The sequence below is a fragment of the Triplophysa rosa genome, linkage group LG11, assembly GCF_024868665.1.
Source record: "Triplophysa rosa linkage group LG11, Trosa_1v2, whole genome shotgun sequence".
NCBI classification, from domain to species: Eukaryota; Metazoa; Chordata; class Actinopteri; order Cypriniformes; family Nemacheilidae; genus Triplophysa; species Triplophysa rosa.
Genome location: NC_079900.1, coordinates 11,171,571 through 11,199,004, shown reverse-complemented (window position 1 = coordinate 11,199,004; position 27,434 = coordinate 11,171,571). Strand labels below are relative to the sequence as shown.

At 38.2% G+C, this 27,434-nt stretch overlaps 5 protein-coding genes across 5 annotated transcripts; 3 read left to right on the top strand and 2 right to left on the bottom strand.

The window, feature by feature from the left end:
* The first annotated feature begins 144 nt into the window (after positions 1 to 144).
* On the top strand, positions 145 to 3,779 carry LOC130561634 (apolipoprotein L1-like). Its single transcript, XM_057346088.1, has 4 exons — positions 145 to 277; positions 1,047 to 1,640; positions 2,049 to 2,141; positions 2,265 to 3,779. Exons 2-4 carry the CDS (start codon positions 1,498 to 1,500, stop codon positions 3,328 to 3,330), a joined length of 1,302 nt encoding a protein of 433 aa, XP_057202071.1. The 5' UTR covers positions 145 to 277; positions 1,047 to 1,497; the 3' UTR covers positions 3,331 to 3,779.
* A 2,001-nt stretch (positions 3,780 to 5,780) lies between these two features.
* On the top strand, positions 5,781 to 9,118 carry apol (apolipoprotein L). Its single transcript, XM_057346079.1, has 5 exons — positions 5,781 to 6,171; positions 6,570 to 7,157; positions 7,315 to 7,350; positions 7,475 to 7,573; positions 7,660 to 9,118. The coding sequence occupies exons 1-5, from the start codon at positions 6,161 to 6,163 to the stop codon at positions 8,591 to 8,593; spliced, it is 1,668 nt and encodes a 555-aa protein (XP_057202062.1). The 5' UTR covers positions 5,781 to 6,160; the 3' UTR covers positions 8,594 to 9,118.
* A 171-nt stretch (positions 9,119 to 9,289) lies between these two features.
* Positions 9,290 to 11,958, bottom strand: LOC130561646 (GTPase IMAP family member 4). Its single transcript, XM_057346102.1, is given in 4 exon segments — positions 9,290 to 9,651; positions 9,653 to 10,034; positions 10,607 to 10,733; positions 11,629 to 11,958. Coding segments are annotated over 3 exon segments (687 nt in total). The 5' UTR covers positions 10,638 to 10,733; positions 11,629 to 11,958; the 3' UTR covers positions 9,290 to 9,377.
* A 345-nt stretch (positions 11,959 to 12,303) lies between these two features.
* On the top strand, positions 12,304 to 14,524 carry sult3st1 (sulfotransferase family 3, cytosolic sulfotransferase 1). The gene is made up of 6 exons (XM_057346099.1): positions 12,304 to 12,588; positions 12,820 to 13,025; positions 13,162 to 13,288; positions 13,497 to 13,591; positions 13,771 to 13,945; positions 14,097 to 14,524. Exons 1-6 carry the CDS (start codon positions 12,447 to 12,449, stop codon positions 14,216 to 14,218), a joined length of 867 nt encoding a protein of 288 aa, XP_057202082.1. The 5' UTR covers positions 12,304 to 12,446; the 3' UTR covers positions 14,219 to 14,524.
* Positions 14,525 to 14,639: 115 nt separating this feature from the next.
* Positions 14,640 to 25,558, bottom strand: eif3d (eukaryotic translation initiation factor 3, subunit D). The gene is made up of 16 exons (XM_057346080.1): positions 25,455 to 25,558; positions 21,403 to 21,528; positions 21,225 to 21,270; positions 20,993 to 21,129; positions 20,798 to 20,883; positions 20,635 to 20,707; positions 18,194 to 18,315; positions 17,975 to 18,107; positions 17,053 to 17,200; positions 16,840 to 16,970; positions 16,323 to 16,408; positions 15,750 to 15,879; positions 15,525 to 15,667; positions 15,236 to 15,428; positions 14,863 to 14,956; positions 14,640 to 14,771 (listed from the first exon to the last, which is right to left on the bottom strand). Exons 2-16 carry the CDS (start codon positions 21,523 to 21,525, stop codon positions 14,758 to 14,760), a joined length of 1,659 nt encoding a protein of 552 aa, XP_057202063.1. The 5' UTR covers positions 21,526 to 21,528; positions 25,455 to 25,558; the 3' UTR covers positions 14,640 to 14,757.
* Between the last annotated feature and the right edge of the window lie 1,876 nt (positions 25,559 to 27,434).

Sequence of the window (27,434 nt, the reverse complement as noted above, 5' to 3'; positions counted from 1 at the left end):
AAACCAATGTTTCTTCAAAAATAAAAATGACTAAGTTAAAAATTCTCAGATAAACTACAGTGCATATGGCCTACCTTATCAAAAAGGCACAAGTTCTTCAGGAAGTCTTTAACAACTGGGGTAATAGGCGGGGCAATCTTGGACAACTGAGAAAAGGAAGTGAAACTTACACACAACCAAACTCCCGGAGCACGAACAAAGAAACTTTGCTCTAACTGTGTTCATCACAGTGAATGTCATCATTAGATTGATTTGTCTTAAATACAATGGAGAGCAGGTGGGTAGATTTATCATAACATACCTAAGAATTTTACATTGAGAAGAAAACTACAACAAAATGTATAGGTGCATTAATAAAAAGTGCTCAGTGTTTAACTCTAAAATAATATTTAATACATGCACAGGGCCTGTGGTAAGGGCTTTTTTTAGTGTGGCTGCATTTTTATTATCTTTGTTTTACATTAATATTCAATCAACTATCAAAAACTATGCATCATTTGAAAGCTAAAACACTCGTTCGGGTTCTGTTCTTGTTTTTGTAATCAATACAATGCTCAAAAATAGGGCCACTTGTTAAGAGGTTAAAGAATTGAACTTAGATTTGAAGACACTTCAACATGTAGAAACATGACTAATGCTCCAGAAGGTACAATCTGTAATCCTGAAGGAACTACACCCATGGTACAATAGCTGTTTTGTGTAATGCACTGTAAAGTTTTTTGCAACCATACATTTTTAAGTACAGCAATTTCAACCTACTTTTTAAATCTGTCATTTTTTTACATTACATTGACTTAAGTTAAGCCATTTCATATCTTTTAAGTTAAAGCAACTCCACTGGTTTAAACTTAAAATAGTATGTTGGAAAAATGTTGAAAAAATCTGATTTGAAAAATAAAACATTAAGGCAAATTTAAAAAATTGCCTCAACTTCATTGTAAAAATATGACATGTTTATGATATATACATTTATATAATTATAAATATGGTGACACCAATTTCACAATCTCCGCTACTAACAAACTTCCTCTAATGCTGTCATTTAGGGTAAACCTACAGGAGTTACTGTCAGAGTATGTTGTGGACACCTTCGGCTACATTCAGACAGTAAGAGACTTCTGCGACAAAGCAGAAAAATGGACCCTTCAGAGAAAGACAGAGCTATAGATGATGAGAGACATCAAGGATCAAGCAGACAAAATCATTCTTAAGTTTGATCATGTTAAGAAGTCAAAGAACAAAGGCAAGGCTTTTGGGCAGTACCTGAAGAGTGGTTTAACTCAAATCACAGCTGACTCCAGACGATAGAAACTGGAGAAGAGTCTGAGTGCTGTCCTGAAAGACACGTTTGATGGGCTGGAGAAACTTGAGCACTTCCTGGATGCAGTGGAGAAACTTGCAGTTACCTCGCTGTTTGTCTTCACTCACTTCACTGCAAGTTTCCTACCGAAGGGGGAGAGTCCTGAAAGTGTGCGATTGGTCATCACAGCTGCCAGAATGGCCTCTCCTCTCCTCATCCACTTTAAACGAAATGATGAAACATTCTTTCTTCCAATTCTCAATAATGTGGATGTCCTGGCCTTTCAGCTAGACAAATACATACAGATTACACAACTGCTTTGTGAGAGAATGGATAAAAGGTTAATTTTTCTGTTAATCATAAACATTACTCATTTTGAAGAAAAACAATTTGACTGGAATAATTTAGAAATATATAATAAATATATCCACTGAAAAAATAAGAGACCAATTTATCCATCAATCAACATTTCTGCATGTACTGTGATAATTCAAGTCTGTTGAATTTCAACAAAAACATACATCAGGAATGACAAAGTCGCCTAACAGCAATGTGAAAGACTGAGAGAATGCAAACACGCAAGAAAGTTCAGAAAGAAATCAGGCTTTTTCAAGTGAATTCAATTCAATTCAATTTTTTAAGTGATCATAAAATGCATGTAAAAAACATTAATACTGTGTTGAATATGAAAAAAATATTTTCTTAATTTTTTCAGAGGCTGTGTTAATTATACTGAGTCTCTTTACAGATGGATAAAGGATGATCCTTTACAGTATAGTCTGAATGTAAAGAGTTCCAAGAAAAAAATGCTTAATCGTTTGAACCAGTTGAAAAAAATCAGGTGAGACACTATACAGTATATACAGTATATATATATATATATATATATATACTGATAAAATAAAATGTTTTATTGATTTCATTTAAATATTTAAATTACCTTTCTTAATCTACCCTCGGCCAGAATGGACCAGAACACCAGGTTGATGTTCCTTTTTCAGGAGAATGCTTTAAACTTCATTGGTTTCTTCGGGCAGCGTCGCTCTAGGATGGAACAGTTCCTATCAGATCTGGAGAAAAGTGCAGTTCAGCTGGACAGGATGAAGTTCGGGGCCAATATCTCCACTGTAGCTGGTAGTTCAGTGGGTGTAGCAGGGGGTGTCTTGTCTATTGTTGGCCTCGCTCTTGCTCCTGTCACTGCAGGGGTGTCTCTGGCTCTCACTTTGACAGGGGTTGGTCTGGGAGTGACCAGTGGTGTCAATAGTTTGGTCACAGGTATCACTGAAACAGCGGTCAACATTCACCACGGTAAAAATTCACAAAGCATTTTCCAGAGATACATGAAAGATGTGAAAAAGATTCAAGGCCGTTTGGAGAAGGCCAGTTTGGAACGTGTACAGATCCCTGATATGATCAGAGCTGGGAGGTTAATTCTCCATGCTAGAATAGTGATCAAAGGTAATGATGCCCTGGCGGAAAAGCGAAACCACCTGGTGGTTAAAGTGCAAAAGCGAAAAGGAACACGGAGTGCCAAGTGGCCTAAAGTGGTCGAAATGGTCACAGCTGGGAAGACGGTGGCACCTCTTGTAGGAGTGGGCAAAGGTATTGATGTCCTGGTAGATGCAGCTTCAGCTGTTAAAGTCCTTCAAAGTGAGGAAGTGATTGCCACTGCAACCAAGATAGGGCTACAGGAGGCACAAAGTGCTCGTAGTATTCCCAAACTGGCTGCAGACTTGCCTGACATTGGGCAGCTGGCAAAAGGGACACCCCTTGCACTCTCAAACTCAGCAAGAGCTGGATTTATCACTGCAAACGCCCTGTTTATTGGCTTTGATATCTTTTTTATTTGCAAAGACAGCATAAGTCTGGCAAAAGGCAGCAAGAGTGAGAAAGCACAGCTCATCCGGTCGAGAGCAGCTCTGTGGAAGTCTGAGCTGGAGGCCTGGAAACAGATTTATGATTCCTTATGCATAGGAAAACTGAGATTTAGGAGGAGCCAAAAATTGTTGGAGCAACCCCTTTTCCCTTAGATATAGTAATGAGTCTACAGGAAAAGGATTTATGTAAACGTTAACCGATAGAATATGTGTACCTTACATCGTTTATTTGTGTACCCATGACAAAGAACTGTCAGACCAATGTACTTTAAGTCTGAGGAATGGCTAAGTACAGCTATACAGTGTTTTGATTTACCTGTTGCCAATTTAGTTGTAAACATAATCATATAAACATTTAAATGCCAAGGCACAGCTTGCTCTGTTCATTTTTTTACTTTTGGGGGTAGACTACTATGACTTTTTAATGTATAATCAGATATAGTCTAGTATCAGAGATTCTGAATTTTATATGTAATAACAATTTACTCTTTGTGGTGTATGTGGTGTATATTGGGGGTCATGAATGCCATGTGTCATTACTGAGTTTCTCCAGATGGCTTGTTATTGATGTCAATTCATTAAATAAACTGCTTTAAAACTTATTGAAATCATTCAATGCATTCAATCACTTTTAATAAATGCACAGCAATAAATATCCAAATGATATAATTCACTATCGGAGTCAATAGTCTATGGGTGATGGTGACATAACAGACAGGATTCAAATCTATATCAAGCATTGGAAATATATTTGTTTAGGGATTTTGAACACTATTGTAATATTGAAGCCTTTGATTATGAACAGACGAAGAACATTCATGATGATGTAAGGTAAACTTGTCTGTGCAGCACCATAGGTGTACACAACTTTTAACATCCGTGAATAACGGATGGGGCGGACTATAAAATGTAACAAAGTGAAAGTTAAACATGGCCTGACTCCCAGAGAACAAAAAGGAAATGTTTTTCATTACATTTTCAGTTCAGCTCAGATTCTTTCTGCTGATTTGACTATATGGAAACTTGACCACTTCCTGGATACAGTACCTTGCTTTTTGTTTTCACTAAACAAAGTTTTTCCTCACCTTTATTTTTGTGTATTGCATTTGCACAAATATCGTACACATTAAGTCCCTGACAAAAACACTTAAGCCCTCAAGTTTAAAGGGATACTCCACCCAAAAATGAAAATTCTGTCATCATTTACGCACCCTCAAGTAGTTCCAAACATGTATAGATTTCTTTGTTCTGTTGAACATAAAGAAAGACATTTAGAAGAATGTCAGCAACTGATTTCTGGGGTAGTCAAAAAAATGGTAGTCAAAGGTGCCGCAGAACTGTTTGTTTTCCTAAATTCTTCAAAATATCGTTTGTTTAACAAAACAAAAATAAATAAGTCTATGGTGCCCCATTGCTAACATACTGTACATCCAAGCATACTTCTTTGTGTTCAACAGAACAAAGAAATTTATACAGGTTTAGTGTTCGAATTGTGTCAAGGCTCTTGGGGTCCCCTAACCAGTCCTCAAAAACAACAACAACAAAACGACGGAGCTGCCGTACAAGCATCAATCACATGATAGTTTGGATCATAGTAATTTGACCACATTACACGCACAAATGTCCTTAAAATGTTGATAATCCATTAAAAGAGATCCACGTGAGGGAGAGATAGAAAGATATATTTCTTCATTTTTTTGCAGTGACCATGCTATCGATCTTGCTGTTAATTTTTTTACTTTGCATTGTAGCCTACATTTTTTTATTCACAAAAACACATTTCTTAAGATTTTACCTATAGGTTTGATGTCTTTCTTGCTAAGATTTTGCTCATTGTAAAATCTCTTAAACTTATTGATAGAAATAAGAATAAAATCTCTGGGGAATGCGAAAGTTTTCTGAGGGAAAGAAAAATATTCTTCGGGAAACGCAAAAGTTTTGCAAAGGAACGCACTGTTGGGGAGAGCAAAATATTTTCAATATTTTCGCTCCCTTTCGTATTTTCCACCACCTGTATGTCCCTTTAGTGGCTCAGTCCCGCGCCGCATCTGTTTTGACAATGTGAGATAACATCATACATAAAGAAAGACTTGCATATCAAAATGATACTAGCCTAACAGTTAAGTTTTAAGATAAACGCTTTCCATATGAGAGCATCCGCACGCAGCCAGTGTCTCGCTGCGACATCTCCGTCTTCATTGGACACTATGTGGCGCACTTGAGCATGCATGGATTTTTCAGATAAAAACGACATTTTCATTTGCGTCTTATGAAATTTGTACAAATAACGAACAAAGGTGTTTTGTTTTAGCGTGGTAATTTGACAAAAAAAAACAATTTGGGGATTTAAGTAGTCTAGTTTTAATGAAAAACCAGGGCACACCCCAAGTTCACTATTTTAGACCTTATGAGAGGTCCCTTAAGGCTAATGAGGGGTCCGGGACCGCCTCAGCTCCCCTCAATTCGAACCCTGGGTTTAGAACAAATAGAGGATGAGTAGGCTAATTCGTGGCAGAATTTGTGGGTGGACTATCCCTTTAACTAGAGAAACTGTCTTTTGTTACAGCGTCCACGTCACATTCTGCTGGGTGAGTTTGTGGTACGATGCGTCTTTCATCCTACGCACGGTTCGATGTTTTTCACGACAGCAGATATACATCGGCATGATTTGACAGCTGAAAACACAAGATATCTGACAAAACTGAGTAGCCTACAAAGCACTGCTTTCGAATCGCTCTCTCGGTACTTTGATGATAGTTGCCGACCAGGCGGTCCGCGACCGCGCAGTGCGTCATAAAATCGAAAACAACATCTGGGGCAATGGGTGGGGCAAACTCTAAACGCAACTTTACCATTTGAAACAAAGCGAAACTTTTAAACGGCCAGACTCCCGGAACAAAACGGCAAACATTGCTGTAGTCAGTTCAACTCAATGAATGTCATTGTTGGATTCCGGCTGTAGATTTAAATCATCTTAAATATAATGGACACCAGGTGGGTACATTTAGGCTACATAAGAATTTTACCTCGAGGAGGAACCAACTAACAAAAGGGCATTTATAAAGAGCGTATAAAGAGCACAACAGCGTTAAACTCAAAATGTGCGTTTTACGATAATTATATTAAAGTTAAAAATGTATAATTCTGTTTTAGACAAAGATTAAAGTGTAAATCCAGTTCAGTATAGATTGAGGATTTAAACATTGGTTTGTTCAGATAAGACATCGTCACATATGGCACAACCCAAGATCTAGAAAAACAAGTTATAGCAAACTGCGTGATAAGATTCAAAACAGTAATCTAATCCTGACGTTTTAAACCACAACCATGTGGCAGAATATTTGTTAGGCTACTAACTTTCTCTTATCTTGTCGTTGACTCCAATTGCACAGGGAAAAACTACAGGAGTTACTGTCGGTGTATGTTGTGGACACCCTCAGCCACATTCAAACAGTCAGAGACTTTTGTGACAAAGCAGAAAAATGGACCCTTCAGAGAGAGACAGAGCTGGAGACGATGAGAGACATCAAGGATCAAGCAGACAAAATCAGTCTTGCGTTTGACCATGTTCAGCGCTCAGAGGATAAAGCCAAGGCTTTTGGAGAGTACCTATGGAGTGGTTTAACTCAGGTCACAGCTGACTCCAGACGTCAGGAACTAGAGAAGAATCTGAGTGCTGTCCTGAAAGACACGTTTGAGGGGTTTGAGAAACTTGAGCACTTCCTGGATGCAGTGGAGAAACTTGCAGTTACCTCGCTGTTTGTCTTCACTTCACGAAGTTTCCTACCGAAAGGGGAGAGCCCTGCGAGTGTGCGATCGGTCATCACAGCTGCCAGAATGGCCTCTCCTCTCCTCATCCACTTTAAACGAAATAACGAAACATTCTTTCTTCCAATTCTCAATAATGTGGATGTCCTGGCCTTTCAGCTAGACAAATACATACGCACTACACAACAGCTGTGTGAGAAAATGGAGAAAAAGTTAGTTTTGATGATGATTTTTAAAACACTCAAATTTTGTATAACTTGATATGTTGTGCAAAAATTCATATACAAATAGAATTGATCAATATTACATCAATGTCTCTGAAATATTTGTAAACCTAATTTTCCGTTTTTTATTTACCTTTTTTTACAGATCTAAGAGTGTATTGTGGTCTGGAGACATGTATGAGTAAGTTTTCTAATAAGGATTACATGTTCATGTCTGAAATTATGAAACCGTGATGAGCCTGTTAAATGCCAACGTGAAATGTACATAATCTTTGGTAGCCTATATAAACTGAATCTCTTTACAGATGGATGAAGGGGGAGCCTTTAATAAAATTCAGTTTGAACATGAGTGACACCTCCATGCAAAAATTGCTTGATCATTTGAAGCAGTTAAGCATAATAAGGTAAAACAATGTTAGACCTGCATTCTAAGCTCTGTTATATATGACTGTACGGTAAACTAATCTTATATTTTTCTTTCCTTGTCCAGAATGGACCATCACACCAAACTGGCGTTCCTTTTTCAGGAGAATGCTTTAAACTTCATTGGTTTCTTCGGACAGCGTCGCTCTAGGATGGAACAGTTCCTATCAGATCTGGAGGAAAGTGCAGTTCAGCTGGACAGGATGAAGTTCGGGGCCAATATCTCCACTGTAGCTGGTAGTTCAGTGGGTGTAGCAGGGGGTGTCTTGTCTATTGTTGGCCTCGCTCTTGCTCCTGTCACTGCAGGGGTGTCTCTGGCTCTCACTTTGACAGGGGTTGGTCTGGGAGTGACCAGTGGTGTCAATAGTTTGGTCACAGGTATCACTGAAACAGCGGTCAACATTCACCACGGTAAAAATGCACAAAGCATTTTCCAGAGATACATGAAAGATGTGGAAAAGATTCAAGGCTGTTTGGAGAAGGCCAGTGCGGTAGATCGTGTAGAGGGGCCTGTTGCGATAGATATGGTTAGAGCTGGGAAGGTGATAGCTGGTGCTGGAGGAGTGGCCAAAGGTATTGATGCCCTGGTAGATGCAGCTTCAGCTGTTAAAGTCCTTCAAAGTGAGGAAGTGATTGCCACTGCAACCAAGATAGGGCTACAGGAGGCACAAAGTGCTCGTAGTATTCCCAAACTGGCTGCAGACTTGCCTGACATTGGGCAGCTGGCAAAAGGGACACCCCTTGCACTCTCAAATTCAGCGAGAGCTGGATTTATCACTGTAAACGCCCTGTTTATTGGCTTGGATGTCCTTTTTATTTGTAAAGACAGCATAAGTCTGGCAAAAGGCAGCAAGAGTGAAGCCTCTGAGCTCATTCGCTCCAGAGCAAGTGTGTGGAAATCTGAGCTGGAGACCTGGGAAAATATTTATGATTCCTTATGCATAGGAATATGGAAATTTAGGAAAAGCCAGAACGTGTTGGAGGAACCGTTTCTTCCTTAGATATAATCATTTTTTTAAAGATTTCAGATTGAATTATTTTAATCTTAATCAAATAAAATATTTACATCTCAGACTGATTACAGCACGTTTTTATCAAGCCACATTAAAGCACTTTCATTGTACAATAATTGTATATGTTTAATTAAAAAAAAGGAATTACATACTGATGGAGATTTAATCTTTGTACATACTGTAAATATGATTTAGAATATTAAAAATATGGAATACAGTTGTGATTGTCATTTCAGAAAGCACTTTATTTGTACTATAATGATCAATGGCACAGAACATTGTAAATACTTCATTACTCTTAACAACAAAAAACATGCATTAGAGCAAAGCGGTAAACCAAAAGTTTTGATTTTCGTAATGTTTTGTTAATAATCAGTTGCGCAAAACATGCAACATATTACAATAATTGATTTTGACTGAGCTGTAACCAAGTAAACACCCCAAACTAATTTTTCTTGTAAAATTCATCACATAAATAAAGTGCCTAAACAAAATTGGTTTGGTTGTTTTCTTGTGGATGTGTGATCCTGTGCTTGTGCTATTTAATTACGTAAAGCACGCCAGCATAGATGACCTGCACAAACAATTTAATTGTGTGACAGAATATAATGCACTCTGCATCATGATCTAATAGTACAGGAGAGAAATGATGCCCTCTTGAGGCTTTTTTGGGGTGTAACGTGTGGATCTGATTTAATCATGTTGTCCTTGCTTTTCCCTCCTATTATTCAAACCTGTTTGTTTGTTTCCCTCTTCTTCGTCTCTTCTCTCCTCATCTCTCTGTCTCTCTTTCCTGGGCCCATTTTAGTATCTTTTCACTGGAGAGCACCACATCTCCATTACTAGCCACGATCTTTTTGATTTTAGTCAGAAGGTTAGCAACCTGGTTTTCTCCTCCTTGAGGTGTGCTGTACAGAGCATGGAAACAGCCTCCGCATTTCTCAACCAGCCTGTGGAGCTCCTCATTCTCCTCCACTTCCTGTTTCAAGCTGGAACCCTGCAACTGCTTTCTGTCTAGGAGGGTGAAGAGCACCAAACTATAATTCTTCTGGGCCAAATAGTTGTACATGCTCTTCGATGGTACAACGTTCACTCTTGGAGAATGAGAATGACAGTGGCACAACCAACAGCAGGGCATGGGCACCAGGATGGCACAGACTCATACTTCTAATAATCTCCTTCTTAAGAGTCCATGTTGATGCAGAGGTGCCACGGACGTCGAACCATTCCCAGCCTGGTGTGTCAACCACCAGTAACTGCATCCCTTGTCCCAGACCCTGACAAGAGACACTCGCTTTGGTTTTAACACCAACCTCATCAAATGCTTTTTTGCCCAGAATGGCATTACCAGCGGCACTTTTTCCAGCTTCTCTCACCCCAATCATGACCAGCTTCAGTGTAGGCCAGTCAGCGAAATTAAGGCCCTGTTCTGTTGGTAATATACACAGAAATATAACTCACTAACTTCAGTAACATCACACAAAACAGTTCATGTGAAAGTTTCAATCCTATTCCACCTCTCAAGTCAACAGTTCAATTTACCATATGTTACAAAAGTTACATTAGTGTTGTTTGGTCTAAACTGGTTGCAATAAAGACAGCCATAAAATGTTATGTTCCTGGCTATTAAATTCATAGCACGCTTGATAATAATGTTACATTGGACTAGCTCTGTTGAGACTAATTTCTTCATTCAATTTTAAATTCGTGAACACCTTATCATTTTGAAGTTTTAGATTTTTTAATAGTAGAAAAGTAGGATATGTTACAAACAGGCCCACCAGTGTTCCAAGTGCCAAACAGATAAGATAATCATTGCAATGTTGCCTTATTTCCTTAGCAACTGACACAGCTGATTAAATCTAAAAGTAAAATTTCCATTAATTAAACAATGGTAATTATGAGTCATTCATGTTTTTTTTCTGAGAGAACAACAATTTTACAAAAGCCACAGTTAAATTATGATTACAGTGGAAAGATTCGTAAGGGATGTGTACTAACCTTGAGCGTGTGATCCTCCTGTTCCATCCATGTTCTGGAAGTCTGAACCCTGTTTTGCTGCTCTACTCACAAATCTACTCACATTATTAGGTTATATGTGAAGATCTACTCCTGTTTGGTTCTGTGTCTGTTATAACAGAAAAGTTGTATATTGTCCTGTTGTCAGAAATACTGTATCAATTCTGATTGTTTTTTTACAGCCTCTTTTATTGCTCTACAGTACATATCCAAAGTGCAAACTATACGAAGATCAAGCTTGTTGCTCATTGCTATTTCATAAAGCTGTTAATTTGATTAAAGATCAAGAAACTATTTCAAATGTAACTTTATTGTTATTTTTTATTATAACTCATTTATTTATAATACACCATACTACTCAAAAATGACAGAATTAAATACATTTACCAGTAGATACAGGCCAAATGCTTCCTTATAATTATAGCAGGCTACCATTCAATATGTAAAATCGTAAACCTAATAAGGTGTTGCTGTAATGATTTATACAAATTTATTAAAGGTCCCATTCCCCGCGATCACATTTTCAACCTTCAGTTAGTGTGTAATGTTGCTGTTAGAGCATAAATAATAGGCTACCTGCAAAATGATAAAGCTCAAAGTTCAGTGCCAAGCGAGATATTGTCTTTAACAGAATTTGCTTTTCAAGGACTACAGCCAACGGCTGGAATCGGACTACAGCATTCTACTTCCCGGGTACATGATGTCACTATTCCGAGTGCTTTTATTAACCTCCGCCCAAAGGAATACGCCAAAAAAGGGGCGAGGTCTTCCTTAGAGAAGAGGAAGAGCCGCTGCAGTAGTGTTTGGTTATCAGAGATTGTAAACATTTGACTGAGCTAGGCGCTAAACTACTTTCACTTTCATCACAGTCCTACAGCTGGTAATAAGAATTCAGCTACACACATTATATGATAAACAACGGTCAAATAACAGCTTCCATGACTTTAACATCGGCTGTGAAAGCTGTTCTGTGCAATAGCCTACACTGATTTGTGTGGGCATACCTCTAAAACACTTCTACGAAACGTCCTTTGAAGTCCTGCTTGCAAATGTCTCCTAGTCAGTCTGCTTGTTTTATTATCCAACTTAGGTCCAATATAAAAAGGCAAAACTAACGCTTCTGTTATTAATGTTAATTATTGTAACCGGTCTGACGCCATTCGGTCCGGTGTCATTTCCCTCGCCATAGTAGGAAAAAATCGCGATCTCTTAACAAAGATTGACGTTTGCACATGCACTAGCAAACCTCCGTTACACTTCGATCGATCCGCATGTGTTTAACTGATGAAGTGAAGTTGACGCCATTGTTACTGTTTATTGCTAAAAGCCAAAGATGTGAATATGTATTATGAATACACATGCACTGAGAGAGGGACCAACCAATCACAACAGCCTGAGAAGCGGAAGCTCGCTGATATGGTATGGGTGGGACATCTTCACACACACGCTCTTATGCGGGTAACCAATCACGACAGACCTGGTCAGCTTTACCAATCAGAGCGTTTCGGAAGGAGGGACTTTATATAGACCGGAAGAAATCCAGTCGTTTTGTGAGGAGAGGGACAGCGGTGAACAATAGACTTGAAATATGTGAAATATAAAGCGTTTTCTGAAATTAGAAACATGAACATCCACTGTTAAACACCTAAAAAACACAATCAAAGCTCAAAAACAGCAAAAGAATGGCTCCTTTAAATTATAAGTGTATTCAAGAAAAATCCCTTTCTTTTAACACCCGATGGCGCTATTTCCAAATGAATAAAAGTCCAAAGGTGATCTTTATTCGGGTGTCTCCGCAGTACACGTGGACAAAAGCTCCGTAATGGAAAACCTCAGCGAGTTTCTATGCAAGTATAAAGGTTATATTTTTGCAAGAGGTGAAACCACTGAGGAATATATCGACTCTCTTCAACATTTTGAGATTCGTGACAGTGACATTTTTTTGGTGACATACCCCAAGTCAGGTAGGACATAAATGTACCGTAAAAAAAATCTAAAATGAAGGCCTATGTAAAAAATATAAAATTGATTGCTACATCAATCAAACAAATAGGTAATTGAGTAAAATTACAACATGCGAAATGTGATTACGGTCTGACCTGACCTTGAAAATAAGCAATCTTTGTGTTAAAATCTTTTTGTGTAGGGTGTATAGGCTATGCTGATTTCTGAATACAGTTTATTTATTTTTGCAGGTACAATATGGGCACAGAATATCATAACTTTGATCTGCGAGGAGGACTTTACAGAAACTAAATATCCCAACAATCTTGAGAAGATGCCTTGGTTGGAGTACCGTGAAGGCAGACCCGATTACGCCCTACGCCCGTCTCCACGGTTTTTCGCCACCCATTTTACACCCACACTAATGCCACCAGGACTCAAAAACAAAAGGGCGAAGTTAAGTATTTAAGCATAGCAAGCTTAAACACAATTCCTTTTTAATAGTGTATTATTTTTTATTAAGCCAAATCAGTAAAGCCACTTGTGTAGACTATAATTGTATAATTATATTATCTGTCTTATAAAAATAACAGATTGTGTATGTGATCAGAAATCCAAAAGACAATGTTGCATCATATTTCCACTTTTGCCATGTCTGGGCCAAACTTGAGAGACCCAAGTGTTTTGAGGATTTTCTGAAGCAATACCTGTCGGGAAACGGTAAGGCACATTTTCAGTAGGTTGATTTTTGTGATGCACCTAAATTAAAAGCATCTGCCTTATCTGTGTAAAGCTTAATGTGATACAATAAAGTCTGAATGATATATGATTACAATAAAACAAGCCAAATTGGGTCAACTGAATTTATAGCATGCCATATACAGGTGTGTTTGAAAGTAAATGATAAAAAAGACCTACCTTGTTTCAGTTGGTGGTGGTTCTTGGTTTGATCATGTCAGAGAGTGGTACAATAATAGACACCAGTATAACATCCTATTTTTGACATATGAGGACATGGTCATGGTAAGTGTGCATTAATCAATATATCTTAATAAGGCCATCTGCCTATGGAGTTTTGGTGTATCAAATGGGAGTGCATGTGGGCACATTTCTAGACAAAAACATGTTAATACATATTCTTTACAAACGTTTTCATTTAGAATATTTTAACACACCTGCACTGATAAATGCAAATTTCTCAGGACTTAAGAACAGCAGTGGAGAAAATCTGCCGGTTCTTCGGGAAAAGTCTGGATGATGCTGCGATATCTCGTGTAGTGGAAAAGGCCACTTTTAAAAACATGAAGCAGGACCGCAAAGCAAACTATGAATTTATCCCTCAAGACCTGCTACTTCAGCCACAGTTCATGCGCAAAGGTTGTGGTTCAAAGATAACAACCCGGCAATGTTTTGACACAGATATTTCATCATTTTATTTTTAAGGAAAATGTATTTAAAAAACGTCACCAGATTGCTTTTATGACAGTAACATTTTGTTCTTATAATCTTATGGTTAATTCTGTTGCAGGCACCATAGGTGATTGGAAGAACATCTTTACTGTGGCACAAAGTGAGATGTTTGATCAGATCTTTAATGAAAAAATGAAGAACATACCACTGGATTTTATCTGGGACACCAAAATAAGTTAAATGGATGGATGTTAGTAATACAATACAACTATAGCAATGCCAGTAACTTTGAATAAATTGCAATCATGTTTTGCTTTCCTCAAATTATACTTTTGGTAAGAACAAGAACTCTGATAAATGCATCTGACATCCAATCATAGGTTTTAATAAATGGAATCTATGTTAATTAAATACTTCTCTACATTTGATTCAGACTAAACATATGGTTATCAACTGGTATTAATGACCAATTTAGTTTATCATGGGTGGAAACAGAGAATGCCTTTATCTGCTTTAAATGATCATTAAAACATGTTTCTTATCTTTGCCACTCTTCTTAATGTCCTAGTGTTCAAAAAGTATCTATAAGAACATTTTTTGTTATTTTATTGATTTCTAATGATTACATGCTTCAGAACTGAAACATAACATAACTTAAAGGGCAGCCAATCGTGAACACAACAGAAAGACATGATCACTGTATACGAATACTCAATTATCTTTATTCAGCTCTGACAAAGTTACACGTAATGCCGGCAGCTGTGATAATTAAGTTCACCTTAGTTATCATCATCTGTTGAAGAAACAAAACATCAAACAGATTAACCAGATGAAAACATCAACAGACTTTTGATTCTTGAAAATGAATCCCTTATCCTCCTTACCCTCTTCATCTTCTTCCTCGTCCTCCTCCTCCTCCTCTTCATCCTCATCTGAGCTGAAGGTTCCATCAGGCAGACTGTACACCCTAATTACTTGCTGTTAGGGAACAAAAATTTGACTTTACTGTAGCAGCTGGAGAGCCATACATTTATAACTGTACATTAAGGCAGAGAAGTCCTCGTGGGTTGCCAAGGTAGGCAAATATGAATTTCTGCAGTGTGTTGCTGTGCTAAAATTTACATCATAAGATACTTATGATTAAACAAAATTCATCTATACTCTACAGTTTAAACAAAATCATGTGGTTTTGGTCATGTTACACTGTACGAAATGTATTCCTCAAAAGTCGACATCATAGCATGAGTTTCTCCTTACCTTGTTTGGGTCTTTAAGGATGAGGTATTTGCCTTCCTCCAGTTTACGACAGATGTCAATGACACAGCGCAGGATGCCCCAGGCGTTCTCCATGCTCAGGTTAATCTGGCTGGCAAACTCATTGGGTTTAAACTGCTGTGTGCCAAGGACGACATGCCTTGATGAGTCCTTTACATGATAACGGGACACGTACCTAAAAGGAAATTGCTTAATTAACCCTGTAGTTTGTATTATACATTTATTACACATACATAAGGAAAGGGTAATGATGTACGTCAGGTTTACTCACCCCAACTTGAGGTACTCGGATCCTGCAAGAATGGCACAGCAGGTCCAGCGGGCCAATTTGTAGCTGTTGTTCTTCAGCTCTGTGGCTAAAACCGCTCCTCTCTGGGAATCCAGTTTCTGTCGCCAGTCAACTCCATTGCAGTACTGCACAGAGCACGTATTACTATCATCAAATGCAGTACTACAACGCAAAATGTTGAAGTTCAACAATCTGACTGTCTCTTACCCGGGAGTCCCACTCGTTCAAGGTCTTCACATTGATAAAAGACACTTCTCCGTTTGCTCCAGTCATCACTCCGTCATGCTCACAGCGGACAATGAGATCAATATCCTCCCCCAGCTGCCACCTCCGATACCTACGAATCAGTCAAGTGGGTCACTACTTTCACATTTGACCAAACACAAACTTTGTAAGGAAGTTACAGTATATGTAGTCATCACTCTCAGGCTGTTCACAGAGCACACAAATCCAATTCGTTTTTTGTTAGTCACTGACTATTTGCAAACACTGAAATATGATTTGTTTGTTCAGTTTAGTTGGTATTCAGCAGATCTAGATTGATTGCTACAGTTACAGCTGTCAGCACAGACAACTGGAAATATTAGCTTATGTCTATCGATACCTCATTGGAGAATATAAGTACCAGAGACATATAAATTCACATTTTCAAGAAAAAATAAGACACCATTCCAGACGATATTGCACAATCGAACATCTGAACAAAAACCTGAGGGTTATTTCTGACATTCCAAGCAAACTGAAATCGTCTAGGAATGAACAGCAGGGGGCAGCACACACCTGTAGGCTACAGAGGCGACCTCACTTTTCTCTATGTCCTCCTCAACAAATGGGTTCGAATTGGGGAACTTGTACCTCTCTCCTCCCTGACACAAGAAAACAGATTTCACATAATAAAGGCCTTTTGCCTAATAACAAACATAGTAGTACGTTTAAATGAACAGTTCAAAATGAAAATTCTGTCTATATTTACACACCCTCTTGTCATTTCAACCCTGTATGACTTTCTTCTGCAGAACACAAAAGAAGATATTTTGAAAAACGTCAGTAAAAGAATACCATTGGTCCCCATTGACTTCCACTGGTTTTGTGTCCGTATAATAGAAGACAATGGGGACCAAGGGTTTTTGATTACCAATATTTTTCAAAATATCATCTTTTGTGTTTTGCAGAGGAAAGAAAATCACACAAGTTTAAAATGACAACAAGGTGAGTAAATGAAGACAGAATTTTCATTTTGTTAATTAATAACCACTTCTCAAACTGACAAAACAGCAAGAATTCTGTTTAAACAAACCATTTTGAGACACTGCTGGCTGAAGTTGTGATTGATGTAAGTGGCCTCCATAGCCAGGTTACGGGGGGAATTGAGTGAGCTGCCCTCGTCCTGTGGTGGCTCGTTCGCAGTCTCACTCACAGTAAGCAGGTCTGGAAGAGAGAGAAGATTTAGTAAAAAATGCTAATACTTCATTAAATTGACATTGTAAACACAACCAAAGCACATGCTTACCAAAATCCGAGTTGTCCCTCTTGTCAAAAAAGAGCTTGTTGCCCACACGCTGAACTATAATGTCCCATGAATTAACAGAGCGAGTACAACACATCAGAGTGGCCAGGATGGCGTCGGTGGCAAACACATTGCCCTGGGTCTTTGCAAGCTGTGAGTCGAGTTCAGAAGAGGGTAATTAGTATTTTCGTTTACACCCAAGAAGGACAGACACAAGCTGCGGCTGAATTCGCTCACTTGTTCACTCATTCACTATTCCCTATGTAGCGAATGCTAATCGTAATAGTCCACTATATGGGGTAGAAGTGAATGAAAATGAGTGAACAATTTCAGACACTGACGTAATAAATCCTGCGTCTGACAGTACTGTTGCGGACATTCGTCATAACGCTTATATTACACCTGTGTGGCTTTATGGATTGTTTTGTAAAATGGTAAAGTTCATTTTCACATAATTTGTCACGTTTATTGTATTCGTTTTTAATAAAGAGAACAAAACCGTTTATTTACTATCGCATTTATTACGTAAAAAAAATTACTTAATATTTTTTAAATACAACACTGCTATATATAACATTAATTTAATCTGTTTATTCTCAAAAGTAGAAAATAACTGTCAGCAAGAACAAAGGCAAGTGTATAAACGTACATTCGTGGCATTAACGGTCACTCTCCTCCAGCTGATTCGAATCAGACAGTTGATTCGCGTTGTATCATGGGAAATATGAGTGAGCGAGCGTACATCGAATGTACACTCAAAATCAGAATGCATTGTGGGTAAAACGTATTGAACAAATTGTATGGAATGAGTTTTTTACTCAAAATTCAGACAACACTACAAAATGGCGGACACCCGATATAGTGCAACATTATAGGAGATAGAGGGCGAATTCAGACACAGCTACAGGAGGGTGCTTCAGCATACCTTGCGGATTACGGGGTCATCGGTGGTGGTGACAGTGTGGAAGATCCTCTTGATGCTCTTGAGTGGCTTTTCATTGCGAGTGGTGACGCGATCAAAAGCCTTGTCGTAGTGCTCAAGAGCTCCACAGCACTCGCTGAGAAAAAGAGAAGCAATGAAGGACTCTATTGAGAGCACTGCGCTTACACGATATTATGAAATGACTGAAGTAAGAATGCTCACATGTCACTTGGGTCGTCCACATCCATGTATCTCATCTTCATGAGCCTAGGAAAGTCCATCTCCTCTTTCACCTCCCAGTCACTGCGCACCTCCACAGAAGAGTCTCTGGGTTTAAGCTGGGTCTGTGGCGAAAGGAGGAGAGTTAGAGAATTAATCACAAAACTGTTCTTAAGACAAAATATAAAACTGTTCTTTAGATAAATTATAGGAAGTTCGTGAGAATGTTCGTAAGTGCGATTCTCAAACATTTCTTAAAACGTTATTTTTAAGATAAGAAATTTTCTTAACAATATCTTAATTTTTGTCGTAAGAATAAAACTATATGATTACACTCGCTTGCTTGTGTGGTAACTCTATATGTTTCTCTATACAATAAACTTTGTGTTTAACAAGCACATCGCATTCATTTAGTAATGAAAGCTAAAGTAAGGGAGCTAGACCTAATCATTATTATATCAAAATAAATATTCCTCAATGGAAAGTAAAAGTCAAAATTATGATTCTGGCTCAATACAATACACATCACATGTGAAACAACCAAATACATGTATTAAACATCTTTTGACAACCTTTTTGAAACAACCTTTTGAGATTTAGGACAACCGTGAGGCTGTCTTAATTTTAAGATGATATTTACGACAGCTTTTGTTTCAAGAATTTGGATTCTTCTTAATTTTTTTCCTGAGATCAATCTTGAGAAAAATTTTAAGAACTATCTTTTTTTCAGGAATACATACCATTCCTAACTTTTTTCTTAAATTAGAAGTTAAGAAAAACAGCTCTCGTATTTAACCGTCACATGCATTTAAAACCAGAGAAGCGTTCGTAATACAGCAACACATTGTTGAGAAAGGGCAAACAGCATACAGCCGCTCTTTAATGTAGATGTACTGTATTGTGATTTTGTCTGATGTTGCGTTTATAAATCAGGATTTTAGCAGCAGTTAAAGTGACTGCTGGTGGCATCCAGTTGTAAAATACAGTATAATGTGACAGATCAGAGAGTAGAAGAAAAACAGATATCAAGTGTTAACACGATGCAAACACTGCGTGATGACGTCACAAATATGCTAATTAGTTTATGACGTCACCAGCACCACAAGTCTGTCAAAATCCTATGGGAAACACTGACAAAAAATTTTCTGAAGAATAGTTTGTGAATCCGGCCCCTGTTTTTCACAGCACCAGAATGGTTTAATTTCTGTGTCTTACTATTGCTATAAGCTTTTTGACCTATGAACTGTCTATCGGTAATAGGGTTGCGCGGTAAACCAGTTCTGGAAATTTACCGGTACATGTTAGATTTCAAAAGGTTCAATACCAGAATTTTGCTCGTTTCGGTACTTGAAACACTGCTGTTCCAAAGATCACCACTATGAGGCAGTATGCCACAGAACTGACGCAGAACCGGCAACATAGAAGAACAAGATGAATCGCTCTACGTGCACGTTTGCGACCATTTAAACTGAGACACAGTGATTTATTACAAATTCGGCTCTTTCTACTTTTGCAGAGAGAACTATAGATTGTTTTACAGTGTAACGTATATTCTACATGCTGCGATGCGTCTGTACGTCCCCATTCAACGGCATATATAACGTTATCTCTGTTCCAGACATCTCAGTTAACCTACTATTCATCATTAAGTTCTCTTTCGCATCTTGTATATGTTCTTATACTGTCAAATACACACGCTGTTATGTCAAAAACACAAAAAGTTTACATAAACACAGTTTGTTGTGTTTTAAATGTATATCCGCATCAAAAAAGAAGTGACAGTAAGCTAATACATCTGTGTCACATTAAAGAGAAAATGAAACTTTTGTAGCTTTATTTAGAGTCATTGCATAATTATTTTATACAGTGAAGACTGTGCAGTGTTTTATTTTTATTGATCATTCAGTTTTCATATTGAATGCTACTGTTAAATAGACCTACTTGAAACATTTAATTGTTGTTCAAAATTGTATTGTTCATATTTGTGGGATTATGATGATATGTCTATATGACCAAAACATTTTTTAATAATACAGTGTAAAAGTGTAAAAATAAAATTGTGCTATATAAAATATAAAAATGATATATAAAATATGCATTAAAGCAGTTACAGCAGTTTCATGCAGTCTTCTTAATATTTTTTCAAATCATTTATTTTGGGGCTGGTTATTGATCACCTATGGCACCGATATTACCGGTATTAGATTCTGGTACCGTACCGAAGGCAAAATTTTGGTATCGAGCCAACCCCAATTGGTAACAATAACTCAAGAGAGAAGCAGAACGAATGCAAAAAAATAATTTGAGACATGAAAGACTAAAAGGGTAGAAAATCACGATGGCTGTAACAGCGCAATAAAAACACAAAGAAATGAATAGGGACCAGGGACCTGATATCAAAGTAAAAGATGAAAAGAGTAGAATAACTGAGATGTATTTCATACCTGCGACTTTTGATCCCACTTCTGCCGTACACCAAATTGCTTCTGGAACTTCTTCTGCAGGCGCATACGGTCCCTATTTGGAGTAAAAAAAAGAGGGTTAGAGTGCATTCGCTGGGTTTTCAATCTTCTAACATAAGCTTTCCACTGGTTAAGCAGAACGCACCTTTCCTTTTGCTTGGCACTCTTAGGCAAGGTCTGCATGTTGAACTGAGTAAGAGTCCTGCGATCTTTATCTCTCCGGAGATTTCTCTGTAGAACAGAATCAGGGGAGAGCATACAATGATGGCTTAGCAATGTATGAAAGAGGTTAAGAGAAAAGTTTGAGTGAGAGGACAAACGTGAGAAAGAGAAAATATACCTGAGCAAATCGCATACGGTTCCTCTGATATGCAGTCTTCTGAGTCTTGGCAGTGTCTACCAGCTGGAAGCTGGTCTCATCCTCCTCATGGAAGTATGCATACTGACTGCCTCCGCCAAACTGAGAAGAGTATTTATCTGCAAAAAAACAGAAGCACAATCATGACTGATAAGCAAAGACAGCACATATAGCAGAGTATAACACAATGGGGGGAAAAAATAAATGTAATCACTTGTGTATCTCTTATCCTGGTATGTTGCTCCAGTCCAGTCAGCCACCTGTGTGTACAATAATGAATGTTATTATGTAAAACAAGAAAATTACCCACAATAATTGATCATGACATGAAAAATACAATTTTGACGGTCTGTTTCAGGCAAAAAGAACCATCTCAGAAGACTAGAATTTACCTTTCCCAGTCTGTCTCCCTTACTGAAAGGCTGGTAGGGCATGTCTTTAAACTTCTCAGGTACAGCACAAGGACCCCATCCTGATGGGTTTTCCTGGATCACAGGGGCATGGAACTTTGCCATTTCCTAACAAAACATCGGACACATAGTATTTAATTGTTGGTAAAAGATACAATCAACACTATTAACATTAAAGTCTTAGTGAAATTAAAAAAAAATTCATGAAATGTTGCAGCGTTTATTGTAAATAGTTTATCAATGTGGGTCATCCTCTTTTAAAAATGTGTGCACCCTCATAATCTTTAGTTAAAATCAGAAAATGCACTTCTTTCCTGTAATGACTATCCATCTTAAATGAGGCATGTTAGACGGCTTGGGCGGAGCATTCGTTAACTTCTCCCCTTCAGCTGTCAGTCTGCTGCCAGTTCCATTTCAAAATGCAACGGCTGTTTTTATACATCCAATCAAATTGCAGAGAAAGACGAAAGCCACGCCCGCTATGTTTCTCATTAGAAATTCCATTTCAATCGGAAATGCGTCAAAAACTCCCGCATTTCAGTTATTTTACCTTTGAAACCTGGACTGACGGGAACCAGATCGCGTTTGCGTGAACAGTGGGGTGGCTCCATGGCTTGAGCCACTGCCCATTTGCCCTCACAGGCTGAGGCACACTTTGGTAGGTGAAACTTAACGGTAGCCGAAGTGGAGTAGAGAGGATTCACATCCCCTCTAAAAACTTTCTCTTTACACCGCTAAAGGTCCGCATATTCCACTCCGCGTTTTCCATTTAACGCTCGCTCCTCACTGTCTGTGTCCGCTCACTGGAGACGACAGATCGTGCCATCCAGAGCTTTGACAGGTAGATGCAGTAGAGTCACATTACAGCTAGTGCTTGATCTGCAGAAGTAATATTTTCGTAGTTTTTAAAGTTTGTCTGTTGGTAATAGGGCTGTGCGATTTGGGGAAAATATCTAATTGCGATTTTTTTGACAGACATTGCGATTGCGATTTGATTTGCGATTTTAACTTTTCTAATTCAAGCTTCAGCTCAATATTGTTGTGTGGAGCACAGTATGGGTATAATTACCCTGCTGAAAGAAAACAACAAAAAAAACATTACAGAAATTCTAATTGTTTCCATTAAAACCATTACAAAATTATTTTTTGTAGTGTGTTTTGGGCATTATTCAAATAGGGCTTACTGTTGTTCAATTGGTTCCCAGCTTCAAGATTACATCACACCAATAGAATCCAAATACCAGTGTACACTATTATAGTTTCCATTAAAACAAATACAACTCCCATTGTAACCCTTAAATCCATAACATTTTCTATTGTGTTAGTGAATTATTAAAATAGTTCATAGGTTACATAGGCTGATTTATTATTTTTTAAGTATGTGGGATTTTTTAAAACAAGTAGAAAATGTGCTGAATGTTTAATTTCATCCAAGTGAAATTAGCAAAACAGTTAGATAGAATTTACATTTGTTTGAAACGCGGAGCTAGGCGTGAGTTGACACAGGGTGCGCGCGTGCGTCAAGGCAACAGGCTGTGTGTGCGCATCAAGTTTAAACGGCTCGTCCACGAGACGCGCAACGCGGGGCAGAGACGTGCGAGTATGAAACAGGCTATGTGTGCGCATCAAGTTTAAACGGCTCGTCCGCGAGACACGCAACACGGGGAAGAGTCGCGCGAGTATGAAACAGGATATGTGTGCGCATCAAGTTTAAACGGCTCGTCCGCGAGACGGGGAAGAGTCGCGCGAGTATGAAACAGGCTATGTGTGCGCATCAAGTTTAAACGGCTCGTCCACGAGACGCGCAACGCGGGAAGAGTCGCGCGAGTATGAAACAGGCTGTGTGCGCATCAAGTTTAAACGGCTCGTCCGCGAGACGCGCAACGCGGGGAAGAGTCGCGCGAGTATGAAACAGGCTATGTGTGCGCATCAAGTTTAAACGGCTCGTCCGCGAGACGAGCGAGTATGAAACGGGCTATGTGTGCGCGTCAAGTTTAAACGGCTCGTCCGCAAGACGCGCGAGGGGGAGAAGAGAGCGAGTATGACACAGGCTGTGTGTGCGGTCTTCTGAATTGACGCGGGGAAGAGAGCGAGTATGACACAGGCTGTGTGTGCGGTCTTCTGAATTGGATGGTTCTTTAGTATTTATTTGCCTAATATGATCGATCTGACTCTGCAGATGCCATAATAACACACTCTCTCTCTCTCTCCCGCTTTCTGTTTTTTTTTTTTTATTAGGCATAACGGAGGTGCGCTCACTCTGTTGGTTAGCAAGAATGCCACTCAAAGCGGGCTTGGAACAGACGCGTTTCCTATATTTCACATCGTTTCCACATCGCAGCCTCTTGCGATTAGCAAATCGCAACGTCTCACATCGCGATTGCGATTCGATTTCGATTAATCGTTCAGCCCTAGTTGGTAATGTATTGTTTTTGCTCTTGGTCTACTGTAACAGTATTTTTGGAAGTTTGCCTAATTAAACTAGTGAAACCGATATCATATTTTAACATCACATTAGCTGTTGTTGTTACACTTTCTAAACGCGATATGAAAAGAGTGTTTTGTTCTGCAAACAACTCTGAATAAAAACAAGTAATATAGAGTTTATTTCTAATATTTCCCATACTGTGACCATAAGCAGTTCTTGTAAATAATAACTGCAATATGCAAACACTGGTAAATCCATCCATCCATGTAAATAAATAATAAAATCATTCTGCTAACTTATAAACCAAGTTAGAACAACTGAACTACGGACGCATGAAGGGACAAACTGCTCATACTTTTTAAACAGCGTGTAGATGCAATTCATGTCTGATGTTGCGATCTCTGGCAAAATGTAAATTAAAATGACACCTTGCAGAGGTGCATTAAACAGTCTGTATTATTGTTCTGAATACATATATTGATTTACATTTAAGAATTTGACAAGAAAATAATGTTATGTTAGATATAAAGTAATTAAAAGATTTATAAAGGGGTGCCCTATTTGCCCTGCACAACACCCCCCTTCCACCCATCACGGGTCTCCCGGATTTTGGTACTCAAATGTTGACAGGTACGGTAACTTGTAATATAAAAAGCAGTATATTAATGATAACAGCGGTCTGGCAACTACAAAATGTGCACAACCGACTTAAAAGATGTGTGGTTAGGTAGGTAACGTTAGTGTATAAGAGTTTATTTCCAAAATGAGATAACTCCGTTTAAAAATAATTGTTTTTTTATTGTTCATTCCAATTAATCAAACTGCAGTTGGTTTGTTTTGATTTAAGCCGTAATAACTCAAAATATACATCTAACTAACACAATAAAAACATGATAACATAATAAAAAAAACATGATTTTTGAAAAATGTTAAAAACTGAGTTCTAATTTTGAAAACAAACTCTTCATATAAATACTACAGTTGTATGACTTTTATAATGCAGTTCATTGTAAACCAGCACGAAGTCGGGCCCGCCGGTTCCGGACACGTGAACTTGTAGCAACCTTCTCATTGGTCAAGGAGATATCTTGCGGAGCGCGAACAAGAAGGAAAATGCTTTGCGAAAAGGTTTTTGTTTCTCGCTGTCGGCTTCAGTTGGTTCATGGTAAGAAGCATTTTGGTTGAAAAACGTGTTCTAGAAGTCACTATTACAGTGAATAGACACACAGCTTTGTTCTCAATGTGGCCACTGCGCGCAATTGCACGTCTAGGTTACCACATCAAGATTTTACGAGCGGCCATGATGAACAGTAATGTCGCTTACAAGCTCGGATTCATTACAACCCTGCCCTTTCCCGTTGACAAGTAGCTTACATTTATATTATATTTCACTAACATCGCCGACACTGTATGAACTGTACAGTCTAAAGAAAAGATACAGATCACTTAGGGATTTAAACGCGTCAACGCAGCTGGCTGATTCAGGACCGCACATGCTTGCTGACGTTAGCTTCCGTTCCTTAGAAAGAACAACAATCTATTCGCAGTCACTTGTCGTAAGCTTAAATGTTTCTGATTGTAATAAGGTATTTAGCACGAAACCTACCTTTACCGATGTACGAATTCGTATTGATTGATGGATGGATGCACGACTACTCCCAGACCGTGCGGTGAAAAGCCTTTGCCGTAAAACGCAAAGTAACACGTTGCTGTAATTTACGACAGTTAACACACGGTTGCTGATAGATAACATAAAAGTCCGCAGTAACCACAGAGTTTGCGCACAGTCTCGCATCCAAAACCATGTTAGAATATTAAAATACAACAGGAAAATCGAATTCAATTCGCACGGTTAGTTTTAATTAAACTATTTTACATTTGAGATCGGACACATGACCTTAAACATGCTTGTCTGAAATTCAAATGCAACATATTGACATATTTCATTGCCCTATATGTAAATAAAAATATAGGTTTAGAAATAATATTTGATGGTATCCATACCAAATAATCAACTACAAAGAACATGTATTGATTTTTCTAAAATTACACTATAATAGTAGTAGTTACAGAGTAGTTTATGTATTTCTGAAGTTGAGGAGTGTATCTCTGAAATCCAATATCAGACTGAGCTGAGTGCATGCTAAAGTGGTGTGAAGATCTTCATGCATTTATTCATGTGGAAGATTCTCTGATCCAGGATGAAGACAGGTCAAAGTTCTGCAGAGAGCTCAGCTGAGTACAATGCTCAACATACATCGAGTCTGTCTTCTAAACGCTGACTTCCAAAAACAGTACAATCCCATGGGGCTCATTGACATTTCTACATAGATTGCGTATCTTTATTTATGCAATGTAAAACTAATCAAGGTATTCATATATTTACTGTGTCAAAGATAGTGATTAGAGGTTTAACCTCATTTGACTGGTTTAATTGAGTGCTTGCTGAGACCGTCCAGATGAATCCCATTCAGTAAACCTCCAGTTATGAGACTAAAACAGATGAGTTCCACTGCATGGAACAAAGACTACATAACGGAAATATACCGCCTTCATTAGATTTGGACTGATTTGATAATCATCTTGAGTAAACCGCAGGGACCTGTAGGCTTTTTGATCAGAAGCAGAGAAACAGTTTTTTTTCTGTAAATCTCCTAGGTTTAGTTGGTTTGGGGCTTCACAAACTCAATTGCTTTCCTCATTAACCCAGATTGACCATTGACGTGATTCTGGAGCTCCCTGATGCCAGCCCCCCCATGGCTTCTGTTCACATCTTGAAGAGCTCCTGCTGAGTGAGTGCTCTCACATCATACACATCAAACTATTTTAGCTCTTTTCTCTACTGCCATTTTGCATCTGCTCTATTTTATCTTTGCTTTGACGGAAATGAGCCATATTTACAGTCTAGTTGGCCTTCTTGGGAACTGTTGTTGAGTAGTGCGAATGAAAGAAATTGTTCTCTGGACCAAATGTCTGTGCACCACTCTATTTTGGTTATATGATCTTTGAAATTGATATGTAAATTGATATGCCTGGGTCTGCTGCAGTCACACAAGGAAAGACTTTCATTATACCCTGCAGCAAATAACAACACATTTGTGAGTGTTATTTTCATGCTGTTGAGTGAGTGGGCAAGAACATTCTTACACGTTAAGTAGTTTTCAAGATTCTGGTAATATATTTGCTCATTGCACCTGTTTTGCATTGAAGCTCCGTGAGAATGCATAAGTAACCAATTGATTTGCTATTTGAGCCATTATTGATTTTTCATTTTTGATTAGATAACTAATCCTTCTTAATTGGCTCACTGTGATTAAAATATTACATGACCTTCCATTTTAAAAGTAGAACTATATATCAAATGTAATTATTTTACGTGAATAATTAAATGTTTGACATTTGTGTTTCATGTTTGAAACCTAAAAAAGTATTTATACCTCAGGTCTGTTTTGACTTGCTTTTACAGTAACATGTCATGCGCTAATGAAACTAGATCTACTGTAATGGCCTTTAAATGAGAAGGGGTGACATAATAGATAAGAATACGTCTGACACAACAGTGACTTTTTAAAGTATTAGGTTATAC